A 26,876-nucleotide genomic window follows, 5' to 3' on the forward strand; every position below is an offset into this window, starting at 1 on the left:
TTGCTTACCCTCTTTGCCTGTTTTCTCACTGAGAAGTAGGGTTTATATACCTACCTTTATGGGGGGCAAAGATTAATTGATATGGAGCATACGATTAATTCTATTTTTATACAACCTTAAAAACTTCACTCTCCCAGCACTTTGCTCCATCTAAAACACAAGAAACGCTTAATGTTCTTTGAATGTGAAATAACTAGTAACTTCTCAGGCTGTTCTTTGAATGAAGTAACTAGTAACCTCTCAGTTTGGAACTTCTATCTGGCCTATAAAACCAGTTTCTTAGGTACTTTGAGGGAATCAAAATTTCCATGGTAATTCAGGAATTACAGGAATTCACTCAGTTGTGAGCAAAACATGAAGAATTCCTCATGGACATAACAGGAGTAATATCAAATCAGAAACAAAATCAGAAGCTCATGGAAACCTTTGGGACAAAATCTCAAACTAGAGAAATAATTCCTTCATGGGTGGACATCAGCTTTGGCCACACTGACCACTCAGAGGGCATAGGGGATTTGCCTGCAGGAACAGAGGATATCATTTTCTTTGTTCATAAGGGTCAAAAAATAACAATTTAAACATACTAATGTATTATCTACATGCCCCCCCAACAAGATTTTCCTAGAAATACACTAAGGTGGTAATAATAGAAAAAAAAAAAATCTTAAAGCAATCAGTAACCTACAAGGTTACTAAAGTGATCAAAAACATGAAAATAATTAGGACACTAAATATCTTCTAATTGGCCACTTTTTATTTATTTTGAAAGCTATTTAAGACACCAGACAGTTTTAAAAAGGGTAGAATTAATATTTTATTGTCATTTTATCAGATGGCAGTTGGGCATTATAGTATCTATACTTGATTTTTCTTTTTTTGTAAATAAAAAAAATTACAAGAGCCAATCAATGGCTGGTTATCTTTTCAGAAAACATGATTAAACTAATTCATTGATGGTGGCTTCAAGTTTCTCCTTGTTCGCTCCGGAAAACTCACCCACCTGTTAAGAGAACATTAAACTGACATTAGATGGTAGCACATTACCTCTATTTGTGCTTAAGACAGAACAGGCCGGGGAAAACTGAAGGCAAGGGAAAGGGAGAAGTATAATTAAAATGAACACCCTGGATAATACAGTTTTAAGTCAACAAAAACAAAAACGAAGGAAAAATAGCCCCTCAAGACTCAAATACAATTCTGGGGTCGGGGGACACACACACACAAATACCTCTTAACAAAGACGAATGTACTTTATTATATTAAAGTATGAAGTACCAATCACAGACCTACTGACTAGTTCTAGAAAAGATCCATTTTCAATTAGATGCACCATTATATACCTAAATCAATGAAAAGTGACATTTTAAAGAGTCTGAAAAATAGATAATGGGGACATGCTTCCCGGTATACCATGTTTTCCTATTATTCAGTTAGTTTTCCTCAAGATCAGATGTACCTACCTTTTTTCCTTTTTTAAAAAACTGGAAGGTTGGCATGCATTTGACTTCACACTCTGCAGCAACATCCTGCAGGGAGAGGGGTAAGAGTGTGAGAGAGAGAATAAAAACAAGTATTGAGCTTTGACAGAAGGAATACAAAACTAGATTTTTTCTGTTACACATGCCATATCTCAGCATTAGGGCTTTTTTTTTCTTAGCATATACAAACTGACAATATATAATGGCAGCACCAAAGCCTAAATGGCTATCTTCTCAATTAAAATTCTTACTAATATGTATTCTCCTTAGGGGGAGGGGCGCACCAAGGCGTGGAACGCTACTAAGCATCAGATGCTACAATCATAGTGACTCAATTATACCCGGGCTATTCCAAGAATCATAAAAAAGCAGCAACAGTCTTTAACTGCACCCTGGACTGTAACCCCAACTATTCCTCAGAATTAGCACCTCTTTGCTCCTAGTTTTTCCAGTTTGATTATGGGAATGAGGTAGAGATGGTGACCATAAAGGCTAAAGTCCAAGGTGTCAGAAGAGCAAGTTACTTGCGAAAGAATTGTTCAAGAATAACGTCATAGTAATCTAAAAAGGGGCACGCGGATTTTGTATTTTATTTTTTAAATTAAAAATGTACCTGTCCGCTCTCACACCTGGCTGCATTAATCAGGATCACAGGAGGAGCCCTACAAGGTTCCCCTACAGCCCCGTCATCAAGTGGGATGAGGCTGAGTCCTAGCTGACTCGAATGCTCTGACCTGTGTGGCCACCCAACTGAGAAAAAGGGGCAAACTCCGAAGACTGTACATTGGGCTGGTGGGTGCGTATCTTCTTCTCTTCTCCTGAAAGTGGCTCTTACCACATCTGAAGATTCTTCTACAGCTCAAAGGTCATGGATACATCAATATCAAGCATTCTTCAATTTTGGTACAGGACCACAAAGTGAGAACTTTTAACACAATACTATGTTCACACAGGTTTCGAGGGACATAGCATGAAAATGGTTTTGTCTGGACAAGTGTTTTGGGTGGAGGTCTGCTGAGGGACTGACAATGCCAGCTTGGCCCTGGAGAGGATCAGGCATGAAAGGGAGAACCTCGTAGCCCCTAAGCAGCAAAACTGGCCCGAAACCAGATCATGGGACACCAGAGGGACTTTCATAGGATTTTCCCCAGACTACATTATTTCAGAATATCGTGGCTCAATTTCCCTAAAATGTCAGACTGAGTTCAAGTTAGATAAATTGGGGAGGCTGACATTTCAATAATACTGAACACAGCATACCTGTCTGGTAAAGACTCTATGGATTTGATCTTTGCTCTCCAAATCTAATGCTTTACTTTGGTTTTCCACTTCTTGTTCTATGGACTTGTTTGCTATTTCTGTAGTGATCTTAATGTTATACACTGAAAAGTTAAGTTATTTACCTTTGAGGTTTTAAAACCACTTATCACTTCCCTCACTTAGAAAGCTAGCCCAATCACTAAAACACCCCACTTCCTGTTTTTTGGAACAATCTGGAATTGTAAACTTACATGCAGTAAAATTCTCTTTTGGGAGGGTGGTTTGGACAAGTTCTGTAAGTTCTGACAAATGCGGTCATATAAACACCACCAAAACCTGGACACAAAACTGATTCCTCCCTCCCCTAAAACTTCCTTCAACAGCTCCTGTGTAGTCGAACCCTTCCCCTACCCAACCCCTAGCAACCAATGACCTGTTCTCCATCCCTACAGTTTTGCCCGATCTCAGATTTGTAATAGTTTTTATTAGTAAGTGTAACAAGACTACATTTTACCTTGTTGGTGTCATTGGTTTCTGGCTTTGCACTCCATATAGGCAATAAACCTGTTTTTGTCACTTCTATTATTAACTCATTCTTGGCTGTTCTAATTAAAATGAAAACATAGCCTTCTAAAATGATGCAAAACTATCAGGTCTAAATTACTTGTTTCGGGTTTTAATTTACAAAGTATCATGTCCTGCAGAGAATGGGGACTCTTTACCATTTTCAAAAGAAACCAGTAGTACTCATTCTTCTCTATGAATACAAAAATTTCTTTGTGAACTACAGTATATGTCCCTGTTGGAACATGGCGGCAGCTGGACTGCCCACCCAGACTTCGGACGTATGCAAATGAACCATATACAAATTAACCTGGTCCTAGCCCCTCCCATAGGAAATGAAAATGGACATTGCTCCCTCCTAGAAGAAATGCTGATGGACCTAGCCCGATATGTTGACTGGCCTGGTGGGGGAAAAGCAGGGAGATGTAGATGGACCGCTGGATGTGTTGATGGGTAAACTCACCCTAACCGAAATGTATGTTTGGGAAAGTGTGGAGACAGCGCCTGCAGACACAGAAGCAGGTGATTCCTACACCAGCATGGGTGACAGGCAGTCTCCACTCCCTCTCCTTTCTTCTCCCTTTCCCCTTTTCCTTTGCTCCTATGGGCCCTTGAGTTGGTCTGGAGTCTCCTCTTCCCTTCAACTCCCTTCCCCCTCTTCCCTCAATAAACCTGGTGTTAAAATCCTATACTGTTCTCTGGATGACTCCTCAGAGCAAGGCTGCCTGACCGTCTCTGTCTCGAGACAAACTGTCCATTTGATACATCCAAAAGGTAACTTCTTCCTACACAAGTGTTTATAGAGTCTTCTTTTAAAAGTCAATGTTGCTTGCTCCAAAGACATAAATGTATAAATTACCCTGGATCTGAAGTTCATGGTCGGGGGGGGGGGGGGGGGTGTGGCGGCGGCGGCGGCGGTGTGTGTGTGTGTGTGTGTGTGTGTGTGTGTGTGTGTGTGTGTGTACGTACAGTACTTAAAAACTAATTCAGTCATTAAACATTCCAGCTACTTTAAAAAATATATTTACTTATTTAGAGAGGGGAAGGGAAGGAGAGAGGGAGAGAAACATCTATCGGCTGACTCTTGTATGTGCCTGACTGGGGACTAAACCTGCAACCCAGGCATGTGCCCTGATTGGGAATCGAAATGCTGACCTTTTGTTTTGCAGGACAATGCCCAACCAAGCCACACCGGTCACAGCCATTCAGCTATTTAATGATATGATTAATATTCAGAAATGAGACTGATGTAATTCTTGCCCCTTATCTCTGTTCTTTTAGAGTCGAAACGAGGAGATTGGTTTTACCTAGAGCTCCCAAGCAACCAGAAGATCCACTCGCATAATTCATAAAATTCCATGGGGGAAACCACTCACGGGTTGTTTAATGAACTGCTTTTTGTTCGAATTACCTGCCTTGCTAATTCTGCTGAATGACCTGGTGAGTAGGAGCTGACAGACATTGCAACTATGTATATGCGGTGACCAAAGGGTTCTGGAATTAGTTCAATTTTTAACTCTGCAATAGATTGATAAGGCTGTTTAGATGGTTATAACAGTAGTCATTAAAGGTATTCAAAGACGAAAATACCATAGTTGTTCAGAATATGGAGGCAAAGTGAAAGGTCCCCAATTTGTAAGTGACGGTCATTTGAAGGTTTGGAAACTTTCAGGGAGATTATGACACAGAGAAGGAGCTCTGGCCCACGGAAGTCCTTGGCTGCTCTGACATCTACCTCCCAAAGGTTCTGCACAGAGGCAGCAAGAGCGCCTGTCCCCGGGCCACACGGTGTGGGGCTCAAACCCACTGGCCCTGCCTTGAACGACCTGCTTTTTCTGTGCTCTAGTCCCACGACCTCTTCAATGTGGGGGGCGGTGCTAAGAAATGGTTCTCATGGTTACTCTCAGGACTAAATGACCGAATGCATGCACAGTGTCCCACAACACCTAGCACATATTATTATTTCAAATAAAAACGTATTTAGTTGTTATCTGAGAGGGTCAGAACCAGCAGTTTCTCTAAAGACTAAGTTAGGTTAAAACAGGGAGCAAGGTTTTTTTTCAAACACACAGTGGCTATTCTCAGTCCTTTTTTTCTAAAATTCTGGGAAACATCAGAACAATAGCCTTACTTAATAACCATGTAACATTCATTCATTCCACACCTACTACATGCCAGGCAGGTGTGCTTAGTGAAGAAACAAACATGAATAAGATAGGGTTCCCAACCCCCAAGAAACTTACAGGGACTAATAGTAAAGGACAGAGATCAATTGGGTTGGCCAAAAAGTTTGTTTGTTTTTTCCCCATTAAGATAGCTCTGGTAGCACTTAGTTGTCTTTGTCAATTGAAACAATTTTGTTAAGATTGTGACAGCTGTTATATCAGCACGCATTAAAAAAAAAAAAAAAATCAAAATTGGTGAATTTTTGTGTAGCCATTTTAATATGGAAGATGGAAGAAAATACACAACATTTTTAGGATACTATTCTTCATTATTTCAAGGTAAGACCACAACAGAAATGCAAAAAAGTTTTGTGCAGTGTATGGTGAAGGTGCCGTGACTGATCAAACGTCTCAAAAGTGGTTTGTGAAGTTTGTGGTAAAAGGTTTCTTGCTGGACGATGCTCCATGGTCAGGTAGACTAGTTGAAGTTGATAGCGATCAAACAGAGACATTAATCAAGAACAATCAACATTATACCATGTGGGAGATACCTGACATACTCAAAATATCCAAATCAATAAAGTTATTGGTGAAAATAAAAAATGTTTATTTTATGGAAAAAAAATGAAACAGACTTTCTGGCCAACCCAATAATAGTTAGAATTCAATGAGTACTTAACATGTGCCAGGTGCTGTTCTAAGCACGTCATAGGTATCACCTCATATAATCCTGATGCCTACCCCATGATGTTGGATTAACATTGCCATTTTATGAGGATCAAACTGAGCACAGAAAAGATCACTTAACCAAGCCTGCCCTGCTAACAAGGGACATAGCTGGGAAATAAAGCAAGCAGTCTAGGTACAGGATCCACCCGTCCCCCTACCAGAAACGCCAGAGGAAAAGCAGCAGAGGACATCCCTGAGGAGGAGACACTGACCTAGTGTGGGACGTAACGGGGGTAACTGGAGAAGAGTTCCTGGAGAAGATGTGAAGCTGACGACTATGAGTTCATCAGGGAGGAAAGGAAAGGCTGTGCCTGGCAGACAAGACCGTGCAAGCCAAGGGGTGAGTATGGGATCAGAGAACGTGCTGAGAATAAGCAAGGGGGCGTGGGTAGGTCCCCACAGGTAGAAAGTACAACCATATTCCTGCTTTTATGATCCCTTAAGCACTTATTGAGCAACCACAGGATGTTTTTAATACGAGTAAGCAACCTTGGCAAGTGGATGGGGGTGGGTATTGAGATCTGATCATACAGAAAAACCAAGGCTCAAGGAGGAAGGGAGATGAGCCTACGGCCGAGGTCACTGAGCCAGGACTGGAGCCAAGGTCGAGCACCACTCCTCCCCACTGGGGCCAGGGGGAACGCCCGCGTGCCTGTGAAGAACCCCAGCGTGGTTTGCCTTGAGCAGGCCCCCCTAGTTCAGTGCGGTGAGCAGCACCTGCCACACAACAGAGCCTCCTCTAAAGTGTGGTGAGGAGCCCGGGCTGGGAAGCCAGACGACCTCCTTTTAAACCCGGGCTCTGCCACTGTGCCCCCCTGGACCACCTTCCCTGTGTTTCTCTCACCCATAAAAGAGAACAGAGCCTGGTGCCTAAAGTGCGAAACAAGCATTTGTTAATTAAGCCAACCCTGGAATTCCCCCCAGTTAGTCTTTCAGCTCTCTTAAGAGGCACCTTGGTGTTTCTCCTTGAAAACATCTGGGTTTTCTAATTGACCTGAGTCCACTAAGATCAGAATAAGTTTGTGAATACACTCTCTCATGTCATTACTTTACAAGAACCTTAAAAGTGGTCTCCACATTTGGTGATACCATCGACTCCATGGATTTCATTATCATAGTGAACTCCAACTTCTACTTATTGGGCATCTCATAATGTCAGGTAGACTATGTAGGTTTTTTAGGAAGATAAGTAACTGGGAAATAAGGTAGCAAAGCTTCAACCATCTATTTTAATGCGTATTTTAGGATGTGATATACATACCTCCTGATATCTAGGATGAAGTTCATAATTGGCACAACTACCCATTCTTCCAAAATGTACCTTGTTTGCTCGTGGGGTAGTTGTGGTGTTATCTGACATGCATATGGAAACAATCACTTGCAATGCTGAGGAAAAGGCTGGTGTGAATGCTCAGCCATGCCCCCAGTATCTGGGAACGTACCTGACAGTCATCCACGTCGACCTCAAGGAACAGCACATTGGTGTACTTCTCAGAGAGGGACTGGAACATTTAAAATGAAAGAGACACAAAAGAATCAGAACTCCTTAATGGCAGTCAATACGCAACGTTCTTAAATGGAAATGTAATAAAAGTAGAGACTAATTAAAGATGCAAAAGTTAAGACTAGGGACCAGGTAAGCATAAAGACAATGTACACTGTCTCTGAATCAGGTTCCTCCTAGTATAAAAGAAGTTGGCACAGCAACCTTTGAGGCCCGAATTTCAAATAGGGCAGGGCCCGTGTTTCAAAATGAACAAAAGCAAAACCATTTAAGACAAGCAAATTAGCTTCTGAAAGTGGTCTTCAGTGGGCTCCGTGTGTCAAAGCTAACTTGTCAGCAAAATGGAACCAGAGGCATGGAAACAAGGAACAGACTGAAAGTGACCAGGGGGGAGGGGGAGGAGGAGAAGGGAAACGGTCTAGTCTAGGAACGAGTATAAATGAACCCTGGACCTAGACTACAGGGCAGGGATTAACTGTGGGAGGGGTGGGGGTGTGGATGGGTGAGGCAGTGGAGATCAACACGGGAAAAACTGGGACAATTTAATAGAACAACAATTAAAAAAAAGGGGGGAGGGAGTTACATTATTACTTTTAGACCGAAGAGCCAACAACAACTTCGAACTTTAAGTGTCCTTTCCCCCCCAGCGTTGTGACCACCAAACCCAAAGAACAGAAATTTCTTAAAACACAGAGCGGTTGTTTAATACTCACATGAAAGAAAGGCTTGATCATTTTGCAAGGCCCACACCACGTGGCTGAGAAGTCAACTACCACAAGTTTATCTCCGGCACTGGTCAAGGCTTCCTGAAAAGCATCCTAAGAAGGGAAAAAGAAAAGCATGTGTTAAAAAGCCCAAGTAAACCCTGATAAAATGTGACACAAAGCTCAATTCTGAGGTTCTGAAAGCAAAGACCTATCTTTTAATAATAAACTGTTTGAAAAAAACAAACAAAACTTCAGTGTTGTTTGTAGTATTACTTGATAAAACAAGTAGGTGTATAGTGCATCAATATTCATGTCTCCATAAATATTTTACAAAATATTAATCTATATCCAAACTAAGCAAACAAAAGGAAAATAACAGACATTTGTATTAAAAAGGTTTCCATATCAAATCTAGGTATTTTGGAGACCTTAACGGAATGCTATCAATTGATGAAAGGGGTCACTTGAAGTCACAAAGGCACAGAATCTTGCCATCTACAACATGGCAAATTAGTTTTTTTTTTGAAAGCTAACACTTTTTTGATTAAACTAATATTTTCTATGGTGGAACAGTCAAAAGAAAAAAAAATAAAAGAACCTCCTTTAAACCCTCACATGCAATCACTGTTGACAGTAAGCATATTTCCTTGTATTCTTTTTAATGGAGTTTCCCGAGTTGAGGTCATACTGTTGATGGTTGATTTCTACCCTTTTTCTCAAAACTCTGCCCTCATTGTTGACCAAATGAAAGTTTTAGTTCCTCTTAAGGAATGCATGTTAAATAAAATTCCTCAAGCAGAAATGAACAAGAAACCCCTTACCACCAACCTCCCTGAATAATTTACTAATGGTCTTGATACTGTAACCCAAGCAACCTAATCTTTCAGTTGAGAAACACATTTTAACCACAATAGTGCTGACCAAAACCGGGGCAACAAAAGGGAAATCAAAACACAAACATCTCTATCTGAAGTCTAGGTTTTCTTCAAGGGGAAAATGCTGGTCACATGGGTTTAATTAAAAACTAATGTTCTCCTCTTTTGAGAGCTAAAACTCCTATCAGATCTGATCCAGTAGAAAGTAAAGTAAATAAATAAAGCACCATTAAAATCTAAAGTGAATTTCCCTGAAGTACAGTTACTTCTCTAGATTCTAATTTCTACATGTCTTTTTTGGAAACAATTCACAAATGGTGTTATGAGAGTGGCATATCATAGCTCCTATAACCCTTTCAGTCTCCCACCCCACCTCTGGGTGTGTGTGGGGAGTCAAGTTAGAATTATAGAATTGCAGTATTTCCAAATCATCACTGATTTTCTCAGATAAACTTCAAAGTCTCCTCCGTAATGCAAATTTTTAGAAGGTTAAACAAGCCATTGCACACAAGCAAGATCCAGCTAAGACAGGAAAGTCAAAGAATGACATTGTCTCTGGTAAGATGAATACAACTGACCCTTGAACCACAGGTTTGAACTGCGTGGGTCCATTTGTACACAGACTTTTTTCCCCTCCAATAAATATGTACAACACTGTAAATGTATTCTTTCTTCCTTATGATTTTTTAAAACATTTACTTTTCTCTAACTTTATGGTAAGAATATAGTATATAATACGAATAACATAAAAATGTGTTAATTAACCATCAATGTTACCTGTAATGTTTCTGGTCAACAGGTTATTTGGGGGGAGTCAAAAGTTCTATTCGGTTTTCGACGGTGCAGAGATCGGTGTCCCTAAACCCCAAGTTGTACAAGGGTCAACTGAATATTTTTTTGTGAATATGGTTGGCTCTCAGTAAATACTTGGTAAGATTACTTTCAACATCGAATGTTATTTCAAAAACTCTCAAGGAATCCCCAAAACAATTCTGAATCAAATCCCCGCAAAACTACCTAAAATTCTGAAAAGGAAAAAGGTAACAGCAACACGAACTTTGGGCTCAATTGAACATGAAATAAGAGCCCGGATGTGTGGACTTCACAACCAATTCTCTTCTCCTGATACTTAACGTTCATCTAAACAAACATCAGTTTGAAAATAATTCACAATTATCCTACTTCTTAGTAAACCAAGATCTCCAGCCCCCAGAAACAAAAAAGGAAGCTTAACAAAGGTCCTCTTCACTGACACAAATATAAAAAACCAAAAACAAAAAAACTATGTAAGTGGGGTACATAAATAGAATCTGGCATCTTTTTTCCTAAACATAACCATACCAAAGGTAATTAACAAACACAGAAGTGGCCTGTATAGCATTTAGCAAAGTGCCTGTGTTCAATGAATGGCAGATGTTATTAAAAAAACAAAAACCTGTGTGCTTATTTCTTCCTTTATCACATGATCCCAATTGTATCTGAAATTGATCCCCATGGCTCCAAACTACTAACAGCTGAGAGAGAGTTGTCTTGGATGGGAAACAGCACCAAGTTCATCAAGGGGAAGACCTTACATGTATTCAATATTTATAAGTAACATTCAAATTACTCCAGTTCAATTTTTGATTAATGACTGTATAACTTTGAAGATCAACTGACTGGCCTTTGGGCCCCAGGCTGTAGTGCTGTTTTGAGAAAGGAATTTCTTTATCACCTTGATAAATCTTAGTGATTAGGGCAGGAGGATGCCTTCGCTATGACAAGGATGACAGGGAAAGACTGAAAGGTGTGCCTCAGGGATCAATTTTCTGTTCGTATCGTGTGGATTCTGAGACAATTCATACAGGCCCCCTCAAAGGCCTTTTCACTTCTTTCATGGGTTCTCACCTGTTAGGTTAAATCGAGGAGGTTGTCAGACCCTGGAGGAACCTCCACCCCACCGCACCCCATAAACTGGTATTTGTCACTCAGTAGGTATTAAATAAAAGTATGTAGAGTAAAATTTAGTATTAATGACTCCTGTTCTCAACAAATGAGAGGGCTACTAATTTCATTTTATTTTTTAAAGATTTTATTTATTTTTAGAGAAAGGGGAAGGAAGGAAGAGGGAGGGAAAAATCGATGTGCGAGGGAAACATGGATTCATTGCCTCGCCTAGTCGCGGGGGTGGGGGGGCGTGGGGTGTGGCAGGAGAGACAGACGGACAGAAACCTGCAACCCAGGCATATGTCCCGACCAGGAATTGAACTGGCGAACTTTCCAGTTTTCGCTTTGCAGAAGGCCACCCAACCGAGCCACACCAGGTCAGGGCTAGAGGGCTGCTAACTTTAATATAAATGCTCAGTACTTAAAAAAAGAATACCAATAGGAAAAAAAAATCATTAAAGACAAGCAGGTAAGACTACAATTAGCCAATCACCACGTGTGGGAGAAGAAAAATTCAGTCCCTAATAATCAAAGTTATTCAAATGAGAATTTTTCTTTCTAATGATCTTGCCAAAGTTATGGGGGAAACCCTGCAATGAAGGGAAAGAAAGGAGAACTCACATGTTTCTCTGGGCATTTACAAGCCTTAAAAGGGTCACAGCCCTTGACTCAATCGACGCATTCCAGCCTCTAACCTGAGGAAACAGCCTGAACTCTCTACAATGCGTTATGAACAAAGTATTCACTGAAGCAACAAAGCTACCTAAACACCAGCAATGTGTTCAGATACTGATATGATTATTACAAAAAGCCTCTGAGGACGTGTAAAGCGTTCAGGCTAAATTAGGGAAATAAAAGCTCAGAAACAAAACAGTATACACAACGTAATTTCAACTACTTTGCAGCTGCTTGTAGGAAACATCTCTCCCTTCCCAAATTTTCTACAAGGATCATATATTTTTTCTGGTTCTAAAAGCAATGAAAAGACAAAGGGATCATTAATTACGAAGAAACAGGTTTTCGAAGCCTGCCCCAGCACTCAAGGCAGGCTAAGGACCTGCCTTTGGCCTGCTTTACTGGGTGGGGGGTGGAGGGGATTAACTATCGCGGGGTATATGCTCTTGGGGGGGGGGGGGGTCGGTCTTCCACGGTTCGAGCAACACCAATTCTCTCCCAAATCTAACAAACATTTCTGGAGTGGCTACAGTATACCATACACTATGTTAGGCTCTCAGTTTTCCGTGCAGGAGGGTATTAGGCTCGCAATAACTCTGGATGAACACGTTTTGCCTTGCGCATTCCTTTGGGTACCATCTGAGTGCCCGAAGGCCAACGAGGTAGGGCGCGGCCTCTCCCAGGGGCATTCCTGGCTTCTGGAACAGTCACCGACAGTGGGTGAAATCACACAGATGGGTAGGGCAGCGGAGGCCCTACGGCCTAGCCTTGGAGACTGAGTCATTCCAACGCCAGCGCTGCCGGAAACGCCCCGCGCCGCAGGAGGAGGAGTCCCGAGGGCGCGGCCGGGACCTCACTTCCTCGCAGACACCTGGGTCCGTCTGGGTCCGTCGGGCCTCCGCGCCGGACTGGTACACGCGAGGGAAGGAAGTGGGGTAGTGGGGTTCTGAACCGCCCCCTTTGCGAAGGTACAGCACGCATCATCCCTGGGGCCTGGCCGTGATGGAGGCAACCGGGGGTCCCCGGCACAGACCTGCTTCACGGGAGCTCACCCCACCCAGCGCGAGTGGATCACGCCACTCACCGGGGAGTGGCGGCCACTAACCCAGTGTATTCTTCAAAGGGCCCGCCACCTCCTTGTCCGGACGCCTATCCGAATAAATGCGGGGCCAAAGGCAGACTCCCTGCATCCCCTCACCCAAGCGAGGTTTCCGGGAGAGCGGTGGTGCACGAAGCGCCGTGAGCGGACGCCCGCACACTCCACGCTCGCTTGCAGTCCCCCGCGCACGGGACACCCCGCCCCCGCCCTCCAAGGGGCTCTCGTCCCTCTCCTCCCTTACTCCTAGGGCGCGCCAAGACCCAGGTTTCTTGCAGTCTCAGGCCGAGCCGCCGCGTCCCCTTCCTCCAGGAATGACAAGCGGCGGCCTACCCACCTCCAGCCCGTCTCCTCCCCGAGCTACGGAGGCTGCGCGCCGCGCCCTAGCCTTCCCCGGGAGCGCATACCTTGCTCTCAATCTGCTTCACCATTTTGGCGGCTGAGGTCTGATAAGCGACCGGAGAAAGCGATGGAAATGGATGCAAAGCAACGGACTCAACTTGGAGAGTGCGGAGCCCGCCTTTATAGCCACGGGGAAATCGGGCGGCCAGGCGGGCGGGCGCGCGGCGTGCGTGTGGCGGGGGCGCGCCCGCTCGGGTCTCCGGGCCCGCCTGGCGCCGCGGCGAGGTCCCGCCTCCTGGAGCTGCCTAACCGCCGGATCGGGGCGGGGCCGCTGTCCGTGGGCCTGGTCTGCGTGGGGCGGGTTTCCAGGGACACCCTCCCCCACCCTGAAAACATCAGGTGGCCTCCTAACCTAAACCCCACAACCTCCGTCGCCGCACCCTATCGGGGAGGGCGGGTCTGCGGGAACCGCAGAGCAACTTAAAGGGAGCATGCACTGTGAATGGCGTGAGGAGGCGGGGCGTCAGATGGCCTCATCCAGAGCCCCAGACAGGTTCACCTGGGAAGGGATCAGCCGGGCCTTAATCGAATCCGAGTAGCCTCGGGAAGGGGCCGCTTAGGCACGGCTGGATTCATCAAAAAAGGCCCGCCGCCCTTACTCCCTAGCCCTCCCAGACCCAGAGCCCTACAAAGTGCTGAGTAACCATGACTAGGAAGTGCATCTGCGGTGCGCCCCCACCTTCTTGCTGGAATTTAAAGTGACAGTTTTCCTCTTCTCTCCTTCCTGTTCTTTCACTTTCATTGATGATTCCTCTGCCCCAGTGACACAGCAATGTGGTGTGGACAGACAAAGAACTGGTCCAGCTCTGGAAGGGCAGACAGGTCCTGTGTGGGGTTGTGATAGCAGGTCCCGACTTGCTGTGCCTCAGTTTCACGTTCTGTAAATTCTGTAAAATGGAAATTATGATGGTCTCCAACGAAAGAATGGCCAGCCTAAGAGAGAGCCTTATTAAGAATTTATTTGTGCCAAACTTACGACAATTGCTGGGAAGCAAAATCTCGACAGATTGGGATATTGCTCCTGAGAATGTCAGTTTTTGCAGCTTATTTCATACATTAGAATCAAAGGAGGAGACCTAGAGGCGTTACTTGAAATTTACCGGTGGTAGATTAGGGAGGTGAGAGAAACAAAGTGTGGAAATCTTTTGAGACTGGATAAAAAGCAAAATGGAGAGACATACTTTTACGTTGGTGGGTGCAGGGTAGTTAACATTTACTGCTCAGAGAGCTGGTATGTGGGAACAAGATAACAATGGTATGTACTCTGGTGCTGGTAGTTGTGCCTTGATGGGACTGGATAAGATTACTCTGACATTTAAAAGGTGTGTTATTTTGTAGCAGGCAGTTAGATAGACTTGAGTAGTGCAAGAATCATAGGCCAGGTACAGAAGCCTCGGGTGCCTAGCAATGGGCAAAACTGGGAAAACAAGGACCTTGCCCCCAGGGTGGCCTTTCCTCCCCTAGCATATGTCTGGTCACCTGGTAGACCCCCTTAGAGGAGGAACAAGGGGTGGAAGAGTGGTCTCCTGTGATGCCCATGTGGGGCACTTGCACTACCACTCCCTTAAGCGGGCGTCCGTTGTGTTTCAGCTCCAGGCCCAGAAAAGCAGCAAAACCAGGCAGGCGATGTCATGGCTGACATCAGGACCAGCTGCATTGACCAATGACCCCTTGCCCTGGAACGGACCAATTTAGTGGAGACCACAACCCTCAAAAGAGACACTTAGAAAGCTGATGAATATTCTATTGAGATCCTCCCCTGGGACCTCCCCTAAAATCCCAGCCCTTATGATGGAGGACCCAGGGGCCTCTCCCTCCCAGGAGAACACCTTCACCTTTGCCCTCCCCCTCTCTTCCCCCCTAGGCATGTTACCTTCACTTTTTCCTTTCCTAACCTTTAAGGGCCCTTCTTTTATCTCTGTAACTTGTTTTCTGAGCCCATTTCTTCGACTGCTCACTTCTTTTAACTGTGACTTTCTAAATAAACTTTGTCTTATAATCTGAGTCTTATCTCGGAATTCTTTCTTAGCCAGAACTCAGGTACCGAGGTTGCTGAACCGAGCCGAGGTCTGGTTTGACCCAACCTGGTGTCATTTTTGCTGCCGCCAACAATCTTAGATGCATAAAAACAACAGATAATTTCAAAGTTAAAGATTGATGTTTATCGAGAAAGCGATATGCCTAAGACATGACTGCTCACCATAACCCACTTTTTACTTAGGAATTTTTACGTCCAGACCACCTTGTGCGGTTACTTCAGTCTCTGGTTTTGTAAGGCCATGCGGACCTCCCCTGAGCTTGTCATCCACAATGGTCTCTAACTCATGGTGGTTGCGTTTTGCTTTAAAGTGCCTGTAAAACGATTAGGGCAGAGCTTGGCACATAGTAAGCACTCAATAAACAGTTATAATTATAGCTGTTGTAAGTGCTAATTAGGCTTGTTTGGGGTCATAGGGGAGTCATGATGAGCTTGAAGACCTTATATGTATAATGACACCCATACGCACATCTGTGTGAGTTTTTTCCTAGCAATAGTAGAGCAAGGAACAGAGAAGTGGGCTCTTTGTTGTTGTAGGATACATGTTTCAGCCTGGCAAGACTGGGGATTGTGAAAGATATGTTGGGGGACATTGTGAAGCCAGGAGGGTCTCTCAGCAGGTGAAAGTGGAGGTGGAGAAGGTGTTGAGCTGGAGAGAGGAATAAAAGCCAGAAGGCTGGAAAGGAGGTGGGATGATGTTGAGGTGCAGGGTCTGAGCATGGATTTTCAGAGTGAAGCGGCTTTGAATGAAGCTACACGTAAGTGTGATTGCCTGGGACGGTGAAACTGCTTCCTGGCTTCTCCTCAGAGCTCCTGGCTCCTCATTCTTTCAAATGGAGGCAGGAAGAAAACCAGAAGTTTTGAACCCACTGTGCAAAGTTTCTAGAAGGTAGAAACTTTGGACCACAGGCAAGGATATAAGCAAGGAACATATTCTCAAGACAGTCCTAGACAGAGGGAGGACAGACTGGCCTGAATGCAGCTACCTTCTCAGAGAGTAAAGACAACTGACAGAGAAGAGGCCTTATGGGGTACCTGGAGCAGAATATATAACCTGCTTTTCTGCTGCTGTGCCTTCAAGCCCCACTTGCACCCCAACTTCTGAATCTATCTATTAGTTGGCACATTTACATGGGAGATGACAATAAATAATTGAGTTGCAGGAAGAGGAGGTACAAACCATTCTCAGCTGACATTCCTTCCTCTCCAAAGACCTTCCAAATGTCCAGTGACTCAGTTGGAGGAGATACTGACCCTCCTCCTACCGTCACAGGACCAATATAGAATGGATATGGGGGAATGCTACAATTATAGGGAACTGGAGGCTAGCGTGTATATTAAAAGCCCAGACTCTGCAATTATATTCTCTTGTTCTCATCTCCACCGAGTAGCTGGGTAACACTAGACAAGTCTAAAAAGCCTTTCTGTGTCTCAGTTTCCTCACCCATAAAATGGGGATAATCATACCTCATGCTATTCTAAGAGTTGAGTGAGCTAAAATATGCATAAAATGCTTAAGCCCATATAAACTTTGATTACAGGCAACTAAATGGAATGCTGAAATCCCTCCGGAATGACGGCAGGCAGGGACAGAAGGAGAGATTGTAAAACAAGTGTTAAAGTCCCAAGTGCATTACGCAATCAGGAAATCAGTAGTGAACAGTGAGGCTGCAAACATGTGTCTCAAAGGAAAAGGATTTTTTTCTTCTTAAAGAGTAAAAGAAAAGTGGACTAGACCTGACCCTGCCTAAAGAAGGTCCCTGACTACACAACACAGGAAACTTGCGCCCTTATGATTTCAGTGTGGCAAGGAGGTGACGTTCTGTGAGGAGAGGGTGGTGCCCAGTGAGGGAGGATCCTTTTCTGCAGAGAGGCAGGGGTGAGAGGTGGAGGGAGGGCTGTTGTAAAGGCCTTTATCTGTGTGTGTGTGTGGGGGGGGAGGGGGTGGGGGTTCTAGGTATTAGTTAGCACTCTTAGGAGAAATTCCAGCAGGAACTCCAGGGGCCAAAAGATGTCACCGGGGCACCATCTCTATTGTGTCATTCTCAGCAGGCTCTCTATCTTATTTATGTAAGACAAGTCCTGGCAGCTCCAGGCGCAGGTTCCCAGCAGTTCAGTATCCCCGAAGGGAGAACATTCCTTTCCCGTGTACTGTAGTAAATGTCTCAGAGGCTGAGCTTCACCGACTTGAGTTGGGGGTGGGGGAGGGGGGGAAGGAGGGCATGAGCTTTACTTGAACCATTTCTCTTAGGAGAGAGAAACATCTAGAAGGCTACCAGAGAGAGGGTAACGGGGTGCTAGACAGGCAAAAAGGATATTTCCTCATCATCAAGAAGAGAAGAAACAGGTAGTATGGGTGATATACAAGCTTGCTTCAGGTTTCTGGGTCAGCTCAGCCTGAGGCTCCAAGGAGGGCTGCAAAAGTAGGTTTGCTGTCTTTGTTCAGGTCCGAATTTGAAGAAAATTCAGCTCTAGGACATCTGAAGCAAGCTTTGCTCAGTGTGGCCTTGGACCACCTCATTCAGCACAGCTGGGGGTCCTTGATGACACTGCAGATTCCTGGGCCACAGCCTGTCAGACACAGGGAATCACAGTCTTCTGAAGTAGACCCCGACATCTACATTTTAAAGAAGTATGCGGGTGTTGGGCACACTGAGATAAGATGGACTATCCTGGGATCTTTAGTTACAACTGAAGCATGTCTAGCTGGAGAGTAGAGATGGAGACATGAAAGAAAACATGGTGATATAAAATTAGAAGCTCAAAATACTACAGTAAAGAAGATGGTTAGAGGAAAAGAAACAAATACACATGTTTAATAATTAAGTGTCAGGCCTAGAGCTGAGTGTATTATATCATTCTTCTCAACATCTGCCAGGAGATAGATATCGTTCTATTTTAAAGGAAAAATAATTGAAGTTCAGGAGGCCACCTGGTCACATGGGCACTGACTCTTATACTCTGTTCATGATGGGAGGAAGTGGTGGCAGTTTTCAAGCTAGCTCATTTACATATGATGAACACCTCTCATTTCAACAGTGAAAAATGGCACTTCTTGTGTTAATTTACAACTCTAGAAGGATGTTTGACTCATTGGCAGAAACTCCCTCTGGAATATCAGTTCCTACTGGGGGATTTTCAAATGCTAATTTAAACACCCCAGGAGTGGACTCCTGATTAGGGTACTTCAGATGTTAACTGTTTAGATTAAAAAAACCTAATATACATGTACATGTATATCACACTTTCACTGCTAAGTATTTTAAAGCAAATTTCAAACCCCTGTGAATAAGTACCCTGCACCCTGCTGTTCTTTACACCCCCTGATCTGGTGCGATCATCCCCTTCTCTGCCTCTCAAACCCTGCTGGAACCAGCTGGATTCAGCAAGCACCACTCCGGTCTTAACCTCTTCTCTACGTTTCTGTTGTCTTAACTGAAGCTTCTGCGCTTCTCAAGGGCAGGCTTCAGGTTTGACAGAGCTGCTGGCTGAGAGGTCAGGCAAATGCTCGGCATTGCTGCTTCAGGACTCCTGCCCCTCCTTTAAAAATCCCATTGATGCCTCTGAAAAAAACAAAACAAAACAAAAAGAAAAGAGAGAGAGAGAGAGAGAGAGAGAGAGAGAGAGAGAGAGAGAGAAACTTGAGCCTTATCTCACACCACACAACAAAATCATTCAAAATTGATTATACTGGAAGATGTTGGAGATAATCTTTGCAACCTTGGGGTAAGCTAAGACTTCTTAGGTAGGACACAGAAATCACTAACTATAAAAGAAGAAGGTAATACATTAGACTTCATTAAAATTAAGAACCTCTGTTCTTTGAAAAACATTGTTAAGCAAGTAAGTCACAGATGGGGGAGGGGGAAACATGCTCAATACACATATCTAAGACAAAACTTATATCCAGAATATATTATTTATTGCATTATTTTTATTGCATTTTTCCATTACCATTTATCCCACCTCTATATACTCTCTTCCACCCCCAACCTCCCACCCACTCCTTCCCTGAAATCGCCACACTGTTGTCCGGGTCCATGGTTCTTTCTCTTTTTTCTCTGCTCAATCCCTTAACCCCGCAAACTGCCCCCCCTCACCCCCAAAGCTGTCCACCTGCTCTCTGTCTATGAGTCTGTCTCCATTTTGCTTGTTAGTTCATTTGGCTCATTAGATTCCACATATGAGTGAAATCATATGGTAATTGTCTTTCTCTGACTGATTTATTTCACTAAGAACTCTTGCAACTCATTTATAAGACGAACAACTGGTAAAAACATGGCAATGTATATAAACACACACATCTCAAAAGAAGATATATGAATGATCTATAAACACATGAACAGATATATGGTCAACATAATTTGTCAACAGGAATATTGAAATTAAAATCACAATGAGATACTATGTTACATCCACTAGACTAATAACATTTAAAAGACTGGTAATGCCAAATATTGGTGATACTGTGGATTAACTAGAAATGACTTCCTTACATTGTTGGTATGAGTGTAAAATTAGGCAAGAAGAAGAAATAAAAGGTACCCCGATTGGAAAGGAAGAAGCAAAACTCACTATTTGTAGATGAAATGACCTAGTATATAGATAATCCTAAAGATCCTAAAAACTATTAGAACTAATAAGCAAGTTCAGTAAAGATGCAGGATATAAGATTATTATAAGAAGTTGAAAAAGAATGAATTACATGGATATAAATTTAATAAAAGAAGTATAAGACTTGTTTTGTGTAAGTAAGCGTAAAATAAATGGAAAGAAATTTATATTCATGGATTAGAAGACAATATGGCAATACCCCAAAAGGACCTATAGATTCAACACAATTCCTATTAAACCCCAGGTGCTTGTTTTTTTTTTTTTTTTTTTTTTTTTTTGCTGAAATTGACAAGTTGAGCCTAAAATTTATATTGAAATGCAAAGCATTCAGAATAGCCAAAACAATCTTGAAAAAGAAGAACAAAGTTGGAAGACTCACCTCCTAATTTTAAAACTTACCGCAAAGCTACAGTAATCAAAACAGTATAGTACTGGCATAAGGATACACCAATAGATCTATGGGATAAAATTGAGAATTCAGAAATAAACTCATAAATCTATGGTCAATTTATTTTCAAAAGTATGCAAGACAACTCAACAGGGAAAGGATAGTATCTTTAATAAATGGTGCTGGGACAACTATAATAGAACAACAATTAAAAAAGATATTAAAAATATAAAAGCAAAACAAACAAAAAAAAAGGTTGGACCCTTATCTCCTACCATTTACAAAAATTAACTCAAAATGGATTAAAGACATAAGTCTAAGAGCTAAAACTAAAACTTTTGGAAGGAAACAGCTGTAAATTTCTATGACCTTGGACTAGGCAATAATTTCTTAGATATGACATCAAAGGAACAACAAACAACCAAATGGAAAATAGATAATTTGAACTTCTTGAAAGTTAAAAAGTTTTGTGCTACAAAGAGTACCATCAGACAACCCATAGAGTAGGAGGAAGCATTTGGAAATCATATGCTTGATAAGGGACTTGTATCTAGAATACATAAAGAACACTTACAACTTAATTAAAACATGGGCAAAGGATTTGAATAGATATTTCTTGAAAGAAGACATACAAATGGCCAATAAGCACATGAAAATATGTTCAACATTATTAATTACTAGGGAAATGTAAACCAAAACCACAATGAGATACAACTTTATACTCACTAAGTTAGCTGTAATAAGAGACAGACAATAACAAGTGTTGGTGAGGATGTGGAGAAATCGGAACACTCAAACATTACTGGTGGGAATAAAAAATGGTACAACTGCTGTAAAAAACAGTTTAGCAATTCCTCAATATAAAAAACATAGCATTACTGTATGACCTAGCAGTTCTACTTCTAGGTATATACCCAACAGAGCTGATAATATATGTACACACAAACACTTGCACATGAATGTTCAGAGCAGCATTTTTAATTAAAATATAATTGACATATAACATATTAGTTTCAGGTGTACAACATAATGATTAGATATTTGTATACATAGCAAAATGATCACAAGCAGCATTATTTTTAATAGCCAAAATGTAGAAACAACTCAAATGTCCATCAACTGATGAATGAACAACAAAATGTGGTATATCCATATAATGGAATATTATTTGGCCATGAAATGAAGTTATGATACAATGAAGGTGAACCTTGAAAATATTCCATGCAACAGAAGCCAGACAAAAAAGGCCACATGTTGTATGACCCCATTTATTTGAAAACTTCAGACTAGACAAATCCATAGAATCATTAAGTACATTAGTGGTTTCCAGAGGCTTGGGGAAGGCTGGGAATGGAGAGTGACTATTAATGGGTATAGAGTTTATTTATTTATTTATTTTTTTACTCATATACTATAATTTATCTCTTATAGATTTGCTTGTTTTTTGTTTGTTTATTTATTATTTTTCTATTACAGTTGTCCCACTTTTTCCCCTATTGCTCCCCCCCCATTCCACCCCTTCTCCCACAGTCAATCCCCACCCCATTGTCCATGTCCATGGGTCATTTATACTAGTTCCTTGACTAGACCTTTCCCCTACTTTCCCCCTTCTCTCCCTCCCCCCACCCCCCTAGAGGTTCTTTTTGAGGCCTTTAGAGAGTTCTCGAATTTGATAATGCTGATAATTATACAACTTGTAAATATACTAAAGAACACTTGAGTGTACAACAAAAATGGGATGAGGATATTTATTCTTCCTTCCAGATCATATAGTGTAAATATATATGCCAGGTGTGTTTATATATATTGGAAACCTTATCTTTCCCAAAGGTGTGAGTTAATGGTAGATAGATCTTTTCCTAATGCCATTAACTACTGGTCTAGAGACAGGAATCACGCTTACTCTTGTGGAGAAGATGACTTACTTATACAAACCAATCAACCATAAAGTATGCATTTTTGATTATCTGCTCCTTATCTACGTGGGCATTGGTGTGCCAGATCATTCAGTGGCACTAAGATTCTTGCCTTTAGAGAGAGTGGATACAAACCCTCAGGACAGAGGGCCTAGGGCACGCTTTCTCTTTCTCTTGAGTGCACACCTGTGTCTTTCCCCATTCCCTTCTTTCCCCAGGGCATGTTCTCTCTCTGGAGCATGCCCAGTCTTTCCCCTTCTCCTTCCACCAGGTGTGTTCTCTGTACCTTTCTTTTTCCTAAGCTCCAAGGGACTTTCTTTTGCCTCTTTAACTTGTTTTCTAAGCCTGTGCAGCCTAGGTGACTCACTTCTTTCTACATTCAATTACCTTATTACTGTCTCCTTCAATTTGAGTTTCTTGGTTCTGAGTTCTTTCTTTGCTGAACTCAAGTACAGAGCTTGCTGAACCTAAATATGGTAACATTCTGGTGCCGTTTCACTGCTAACAGTACCAGGCTACTTCTGCTTTAAAAATGTGCCTTTCCTCCTTTGTGCTTCATGCTGATATCAATGCTTCAGACAGGTTTAAACTTTTGTAGTAGATGTTAAGATTTGTATGACCAGGGTTCATAGTTGCAAGCAACCAAAGCTTGTATTGTATGATTCATTCTCACAGAGTTCCTGGTAATCACGTAGAACTAGACTTGAAACAGAGCAGGAACAAGGAGTGGAGGTAGCAGGATGTACCACAACCAAAAACAAGCCGCAAGCCCAGTCTAGTGGCTTTTGTCATCGCCACCGAACATCTTGCTGCCGCTGAAAACAGGTTGCCATTGGATTAGGACTGTCAAATAAAATATAGGATGTCTACTTAAATTTAAACTATAAATAAACAATGCATATTTTTTTAAAGTATAAGTAGGTCCCATGCAATATTTGGGACCTACTTATACTAAACAAATACTAAAACATTATTACTATATTTTTATCTGAAATTTAACTGGGTCTTTTGTGTTTTCATTTGCTAAATTTGGCAACGTTATACTGAATGTGCCATTGCTATTGCCATGGATTTCCTACCTGCCACCCAAGTGGATTTTTAAGGAGGCTCTGGCTTTTTGCATCCTGTGTTCTGAGAAGAACCTGATTGAGACAGTTCCGTGTGCTCAGTGGAGTCTCTGTTACTTGCCCCTGCTCTAGCTGCGACGGAGGTCAGAGAGCTGATGGTATCTCTATTGTCAATGGGAAGTGGCCTCTGCCTTCCACTATGTCTTCAATTTCTCAGGCCCAGGGATGGGACAGTAGTGAGTTTGAAATATTGAAGGAGAAAAAAGCAAAATGCCTACCTATTTTCTCTTGAACATATGTTCCTTCTCATTATCTAGTGGCCTGTGAGTTGGGGGTTTGCCATGACTGGTTCAAGAGCCCAGATCTCAGCCTGTTAGCACATGGCATCTCCTTGACCACAAGGGACTATTTTAGGATTGGGTACGTGACCTGATCTGGGCCAAGGAGATGAGAGAAAAGTTTGCTACAGGATTCTAGAGGAACTTAACTTACTCCTGAGACTGGCATTAAAAAAAATTGCTCTCCTATTCCTTCAGATACTATTTTGTGGGGTTGTGAGGCCTGGAAATTTTGCATCCATTTTGTCTCCAGGCTGAGATGAAAAACAGAGGGAACATGAAGGCAGAAAGCATCATGGTAATTGCAGAGAAGTAGAACCAGAACCACTGCATTAAGATCCCCAAGGCCACACACCTGAACGCTCAGTTATGTGCACCAATCCATTTCTGTTTAAGCAATTTCAATGGGGCGTTCCTGTACTCACAGCCAAAACAGCCCAACTGAAAAGAGAACCCATGAATGGGTAAGCCATTCTTGTAAGCTTATCATCTGTGGAATTCTGAAAGTTCAGCATAATGTGTTTTGATTGAACTAGAAATTATTGCTATTATGAAATTGGGAGGCAAAGATTAGCATTCAAATGAATGCAACACAAACAGCTGGAGATTTGCTTCATTAGGCTAAAGAACCAGTTTATGATTACTGCCAGCTTCTTGCTCTTTTGCATGAATGCCCCGGGGATGAGCCAGCCTCTCGGGGAATGCCCTCTGAGAAGAGAAACATATTTAAATTCCTGGAAAGGCCTACATGACAAACATAAATAGCATTTTAGAAAACTTTACCCTCCCTCCTTCACTGGGGGAGAGCTATGGCTTCTGCCTGCCTTGTGATCCTCCCCACTTCTTTGGTTAATAACAGCCTGCTTTTCCTTTGGGTAACTCTCTCTCCTCCATCCCCCATGATCCTGTTGGGACCAGCCATCCTGGCCCCACAGCTGCTCCTTACCACTAAGCCCAACGGTGACCATGTGACTTCGGGGCAAACTCACACGGATTCAGCTCTCTAGGAGAGCGATGCAAGAGGGAAAAATCACTCATGTCCTTCCTAAAGGGGCTGGTTTTTGCCTTTTTCCAAGGTTTGATTCTGCTACTGCCCCACCCCACACTCCCCAGTGGCTTTGAGTGACTTTCTCTTGCATGCTGCCCAAACCTTAGCTGATACTCTCTACCCAACAATCTCAAGCACAATCAAGCCTTTATCTAGGAATTGTTTTTTTACGATTTTATTTATTTTTAGAGAGCGGGGAAGGAAGGGAGAAAGAGAGGGAGAGAAACATCAATGTGAGAGGGAAACCTTGATCGGTTGCTCCTCGCACACACCCTGATTGGGAAACATACCTGCAGCCCAGGCATGTGCCCGGACCAAAAATCAAACCGGCAACACTGTGCTTTGCAGGATGATGCCCAGCCAGTTGAGCCACACCCAGGAGTTGCTTTTTAAATTTTTAGTAGGCATGTGTAACTCTAAGCCTGATACAAGCCTGTTTATAACTTCTATCGTGTGCCTAAATTACTGCATAATCAATTACTAACAAAAACTTTATAGGGAACAAAAGCATTGGAAATTAAAGTGTATTTTTAAGATTAAAACTCTACTTATATAGCACTTACTGTATCCAAGGCATTATTTGCTTAATTGTCGTTATAATCTAGTGCTGTAAATACTATCATTATCCCCATTTGATAGATTTTGAAACTGGAGCACAGAGAGGTAAGTAACATAGTAACTAGTGTACACAGCTAGTAAATGGTGAACTTACAATTCAAACCATGACAGTCTGACCGCAGTCCACGCTCTTATCCACCATGTAAAGTCTGGCATCATCAGAGTACTGAGACTTAAACTACGAAATTGACTTCTAATGAATAAGACGTACAAAAATGTCTTAGTGATAGAATATCTTCCCATCAAGAAGCAAGAAAGATAAACAGAGTTAGCTGAAGCCCCTGGGCTCCTAGTTTCAACTTTGAGCCAAATGAAAACTGCTTAGGCTTTCCAAGCACAAAAATCCTCACCTAATGAGTTAGCAAACATGATCTAAGTCCAAACACGTGCTACTGTTTTTCATTTACTGTTGCCAGGTGCTCCATGAGTAGCCTTAGATCAATAAGTAATTACAATGGAAGTAAAATGATAAAATTAATTATATAACTTTAACTAATTAGGTTTATTTTCATTAAAATGCCCCATAGGACTGGAATATTTTAAAGGCTGTCATAGAAAAAGAGAGATTTGAGGACCAAAGTCTTTCTTCTTTCCCTTAAATTTTCATTAATTAATCATTTATTTATTTATTTATTTAGAGGGGAAGGGAGGGAGAAAGGGGAAGAAAAAAATCAATAGGTTCCCTTTTTTATGTGCCCTGACCAGGGATGAACCTGCAACCTAGGCATGTGCCCTGACCAGGAATCAAACCAGCAACTTTTTGCTTTGCGGGACAATGCCCAACCAACTAAATCACACTAATCAAGGCCCAAAGCATTTCTTACAGTTGACTCAGCTAGGAGCCATATATTTCCTCCACAGTGAGAATTCTCTCATCTCACCATTATTAACTCTAGTAAATATCTATGGAGTTATTCATCCATTCATTCAACAAAATGTATCGAGTACCTGCTATGTGTCCAGCACTGTCCTGGGCACTGGGTTACGACGGTGAACAAGCAGATGACAATTCTTGCTCTCATGGCCCTGGTGTTCTAGTGAGGAATTGTGATTCCACAGGCACATAATAATTGCAAAGGTCTGGATCTCTGCCTCCTGATCATTTTCATTACAATAATAAATGAAAGAATTAGTTCATCTGAGGGCTATGCTGAGTCTGTGCATCTGGGCAATATCAGCTGGCCTGGTCCCACCAGGGGTGTCCAAGGCAAGGACACTGTGGCTACAGAATGCCTGGCAGAGGCAGTGATATCTGCTGGGAGGTAATGAAAATTCATTATGTGCCCAGGATTTTACACGTATAAACCATGCACTTCATATATTCTAACACACTTAATTGTCACAATCACCTAAGATCTAACAGCAGTAGCACTGTATCTCCTGAGACTGCTGCCTTGGACTTGTCTTTCTATTTTCACCCCCCTTCCCAAAGGAGTACCCATCCCCGTCCCGCCCCACCTTGGACATG

The 26,876-nt window shown here is 42.4% G+C and overlaps 2 protein-coding genes across 2 annotated transcripts in view; both read right to left on the minus strand.

Moving 5' to 3' along the window:
* Positions 1 to 789: 789 nt before the first annotated feature.
* On the minus strand, positions 790 to 13,585 carry TXN (thioredoxin). Its single transcript, XM_090274554.1, has 5 exons — positions 13,387 to 13,585; positions 8,414 to 8,518; positions 7,639 to 7,698; positions 1,461 to 1,526; positions 790 to 1,000 (listed from the first exon to the last, which is right to left on the minus strand). The coding sequence occupies exons 1-5, from the start codon at positions 13,408 to 13,410 to the stop codon at positions 938 to 940; spliced, it is 318 nt and encodes a 105-aa protein (XP_090130680.1). The 5' UTR covers positions 13,411 to 13,585; the 3' UTR covers positions 790 to 937.
* Positions 13,586 to 14,065: 480 nt separating this feature from the next.
* Positions 14,066 to 26,876, minus strand: part of TXNDC8 (thioredoxin domain containing 8) — a 49,857-nt gene continuing 37,046 nt past the window's right edge. The window contains exon 7 of the mRNA XM_090274551.1: positions 14,066 to 14,259. Coding sequence (XP_090130677.1) covers positions 14,120 to 14,259 — 140 coding nt within the window. The 3' untranslated portion in view covers positions 14,066 to 14,119. The remainder of the gene's footprint in view (positions 14,260 to 26,876) is intronic.

This window comes from Furipterus horrens, unplaced genomic scaffold (genome assembly GCF_987537825.1).
Source record: "Furipterus horrens unplaced genomic scaffold, mFurHor1.1.pri manual_scaffold_4, whole genome shotgun sequence".
In the NCBI taxonomy this organism is placed as follows: domain Eukaryota; kingdom Metazoa; phylum Chordata; class Mammalia; order Chiroptera; family Furipteridae; genus Furipterus; species Furipterus horrens.

Coding starts and splice junctions, on each gene's coding strand:
- TXN (XM_090274554.1), bottom strand. CDS start 13,410: ATGGTGAAGCAGATTGAGAGCAAG. Junction 8,519..13,386: donor TGAAGCAGATTGAGAGCAAG/GTATGCGCTCCC, acceptor TTCCCTTCTTAG/GATGCTTTTCAGGAAGCCTT. Junction 7,699..8,413: donor TGATCAAGCCTTTCTTTCAT/GTGAGTATTAAA, acceptor TAAATGTTCCAG/TCCCTCTCTGAGAAGTACAC.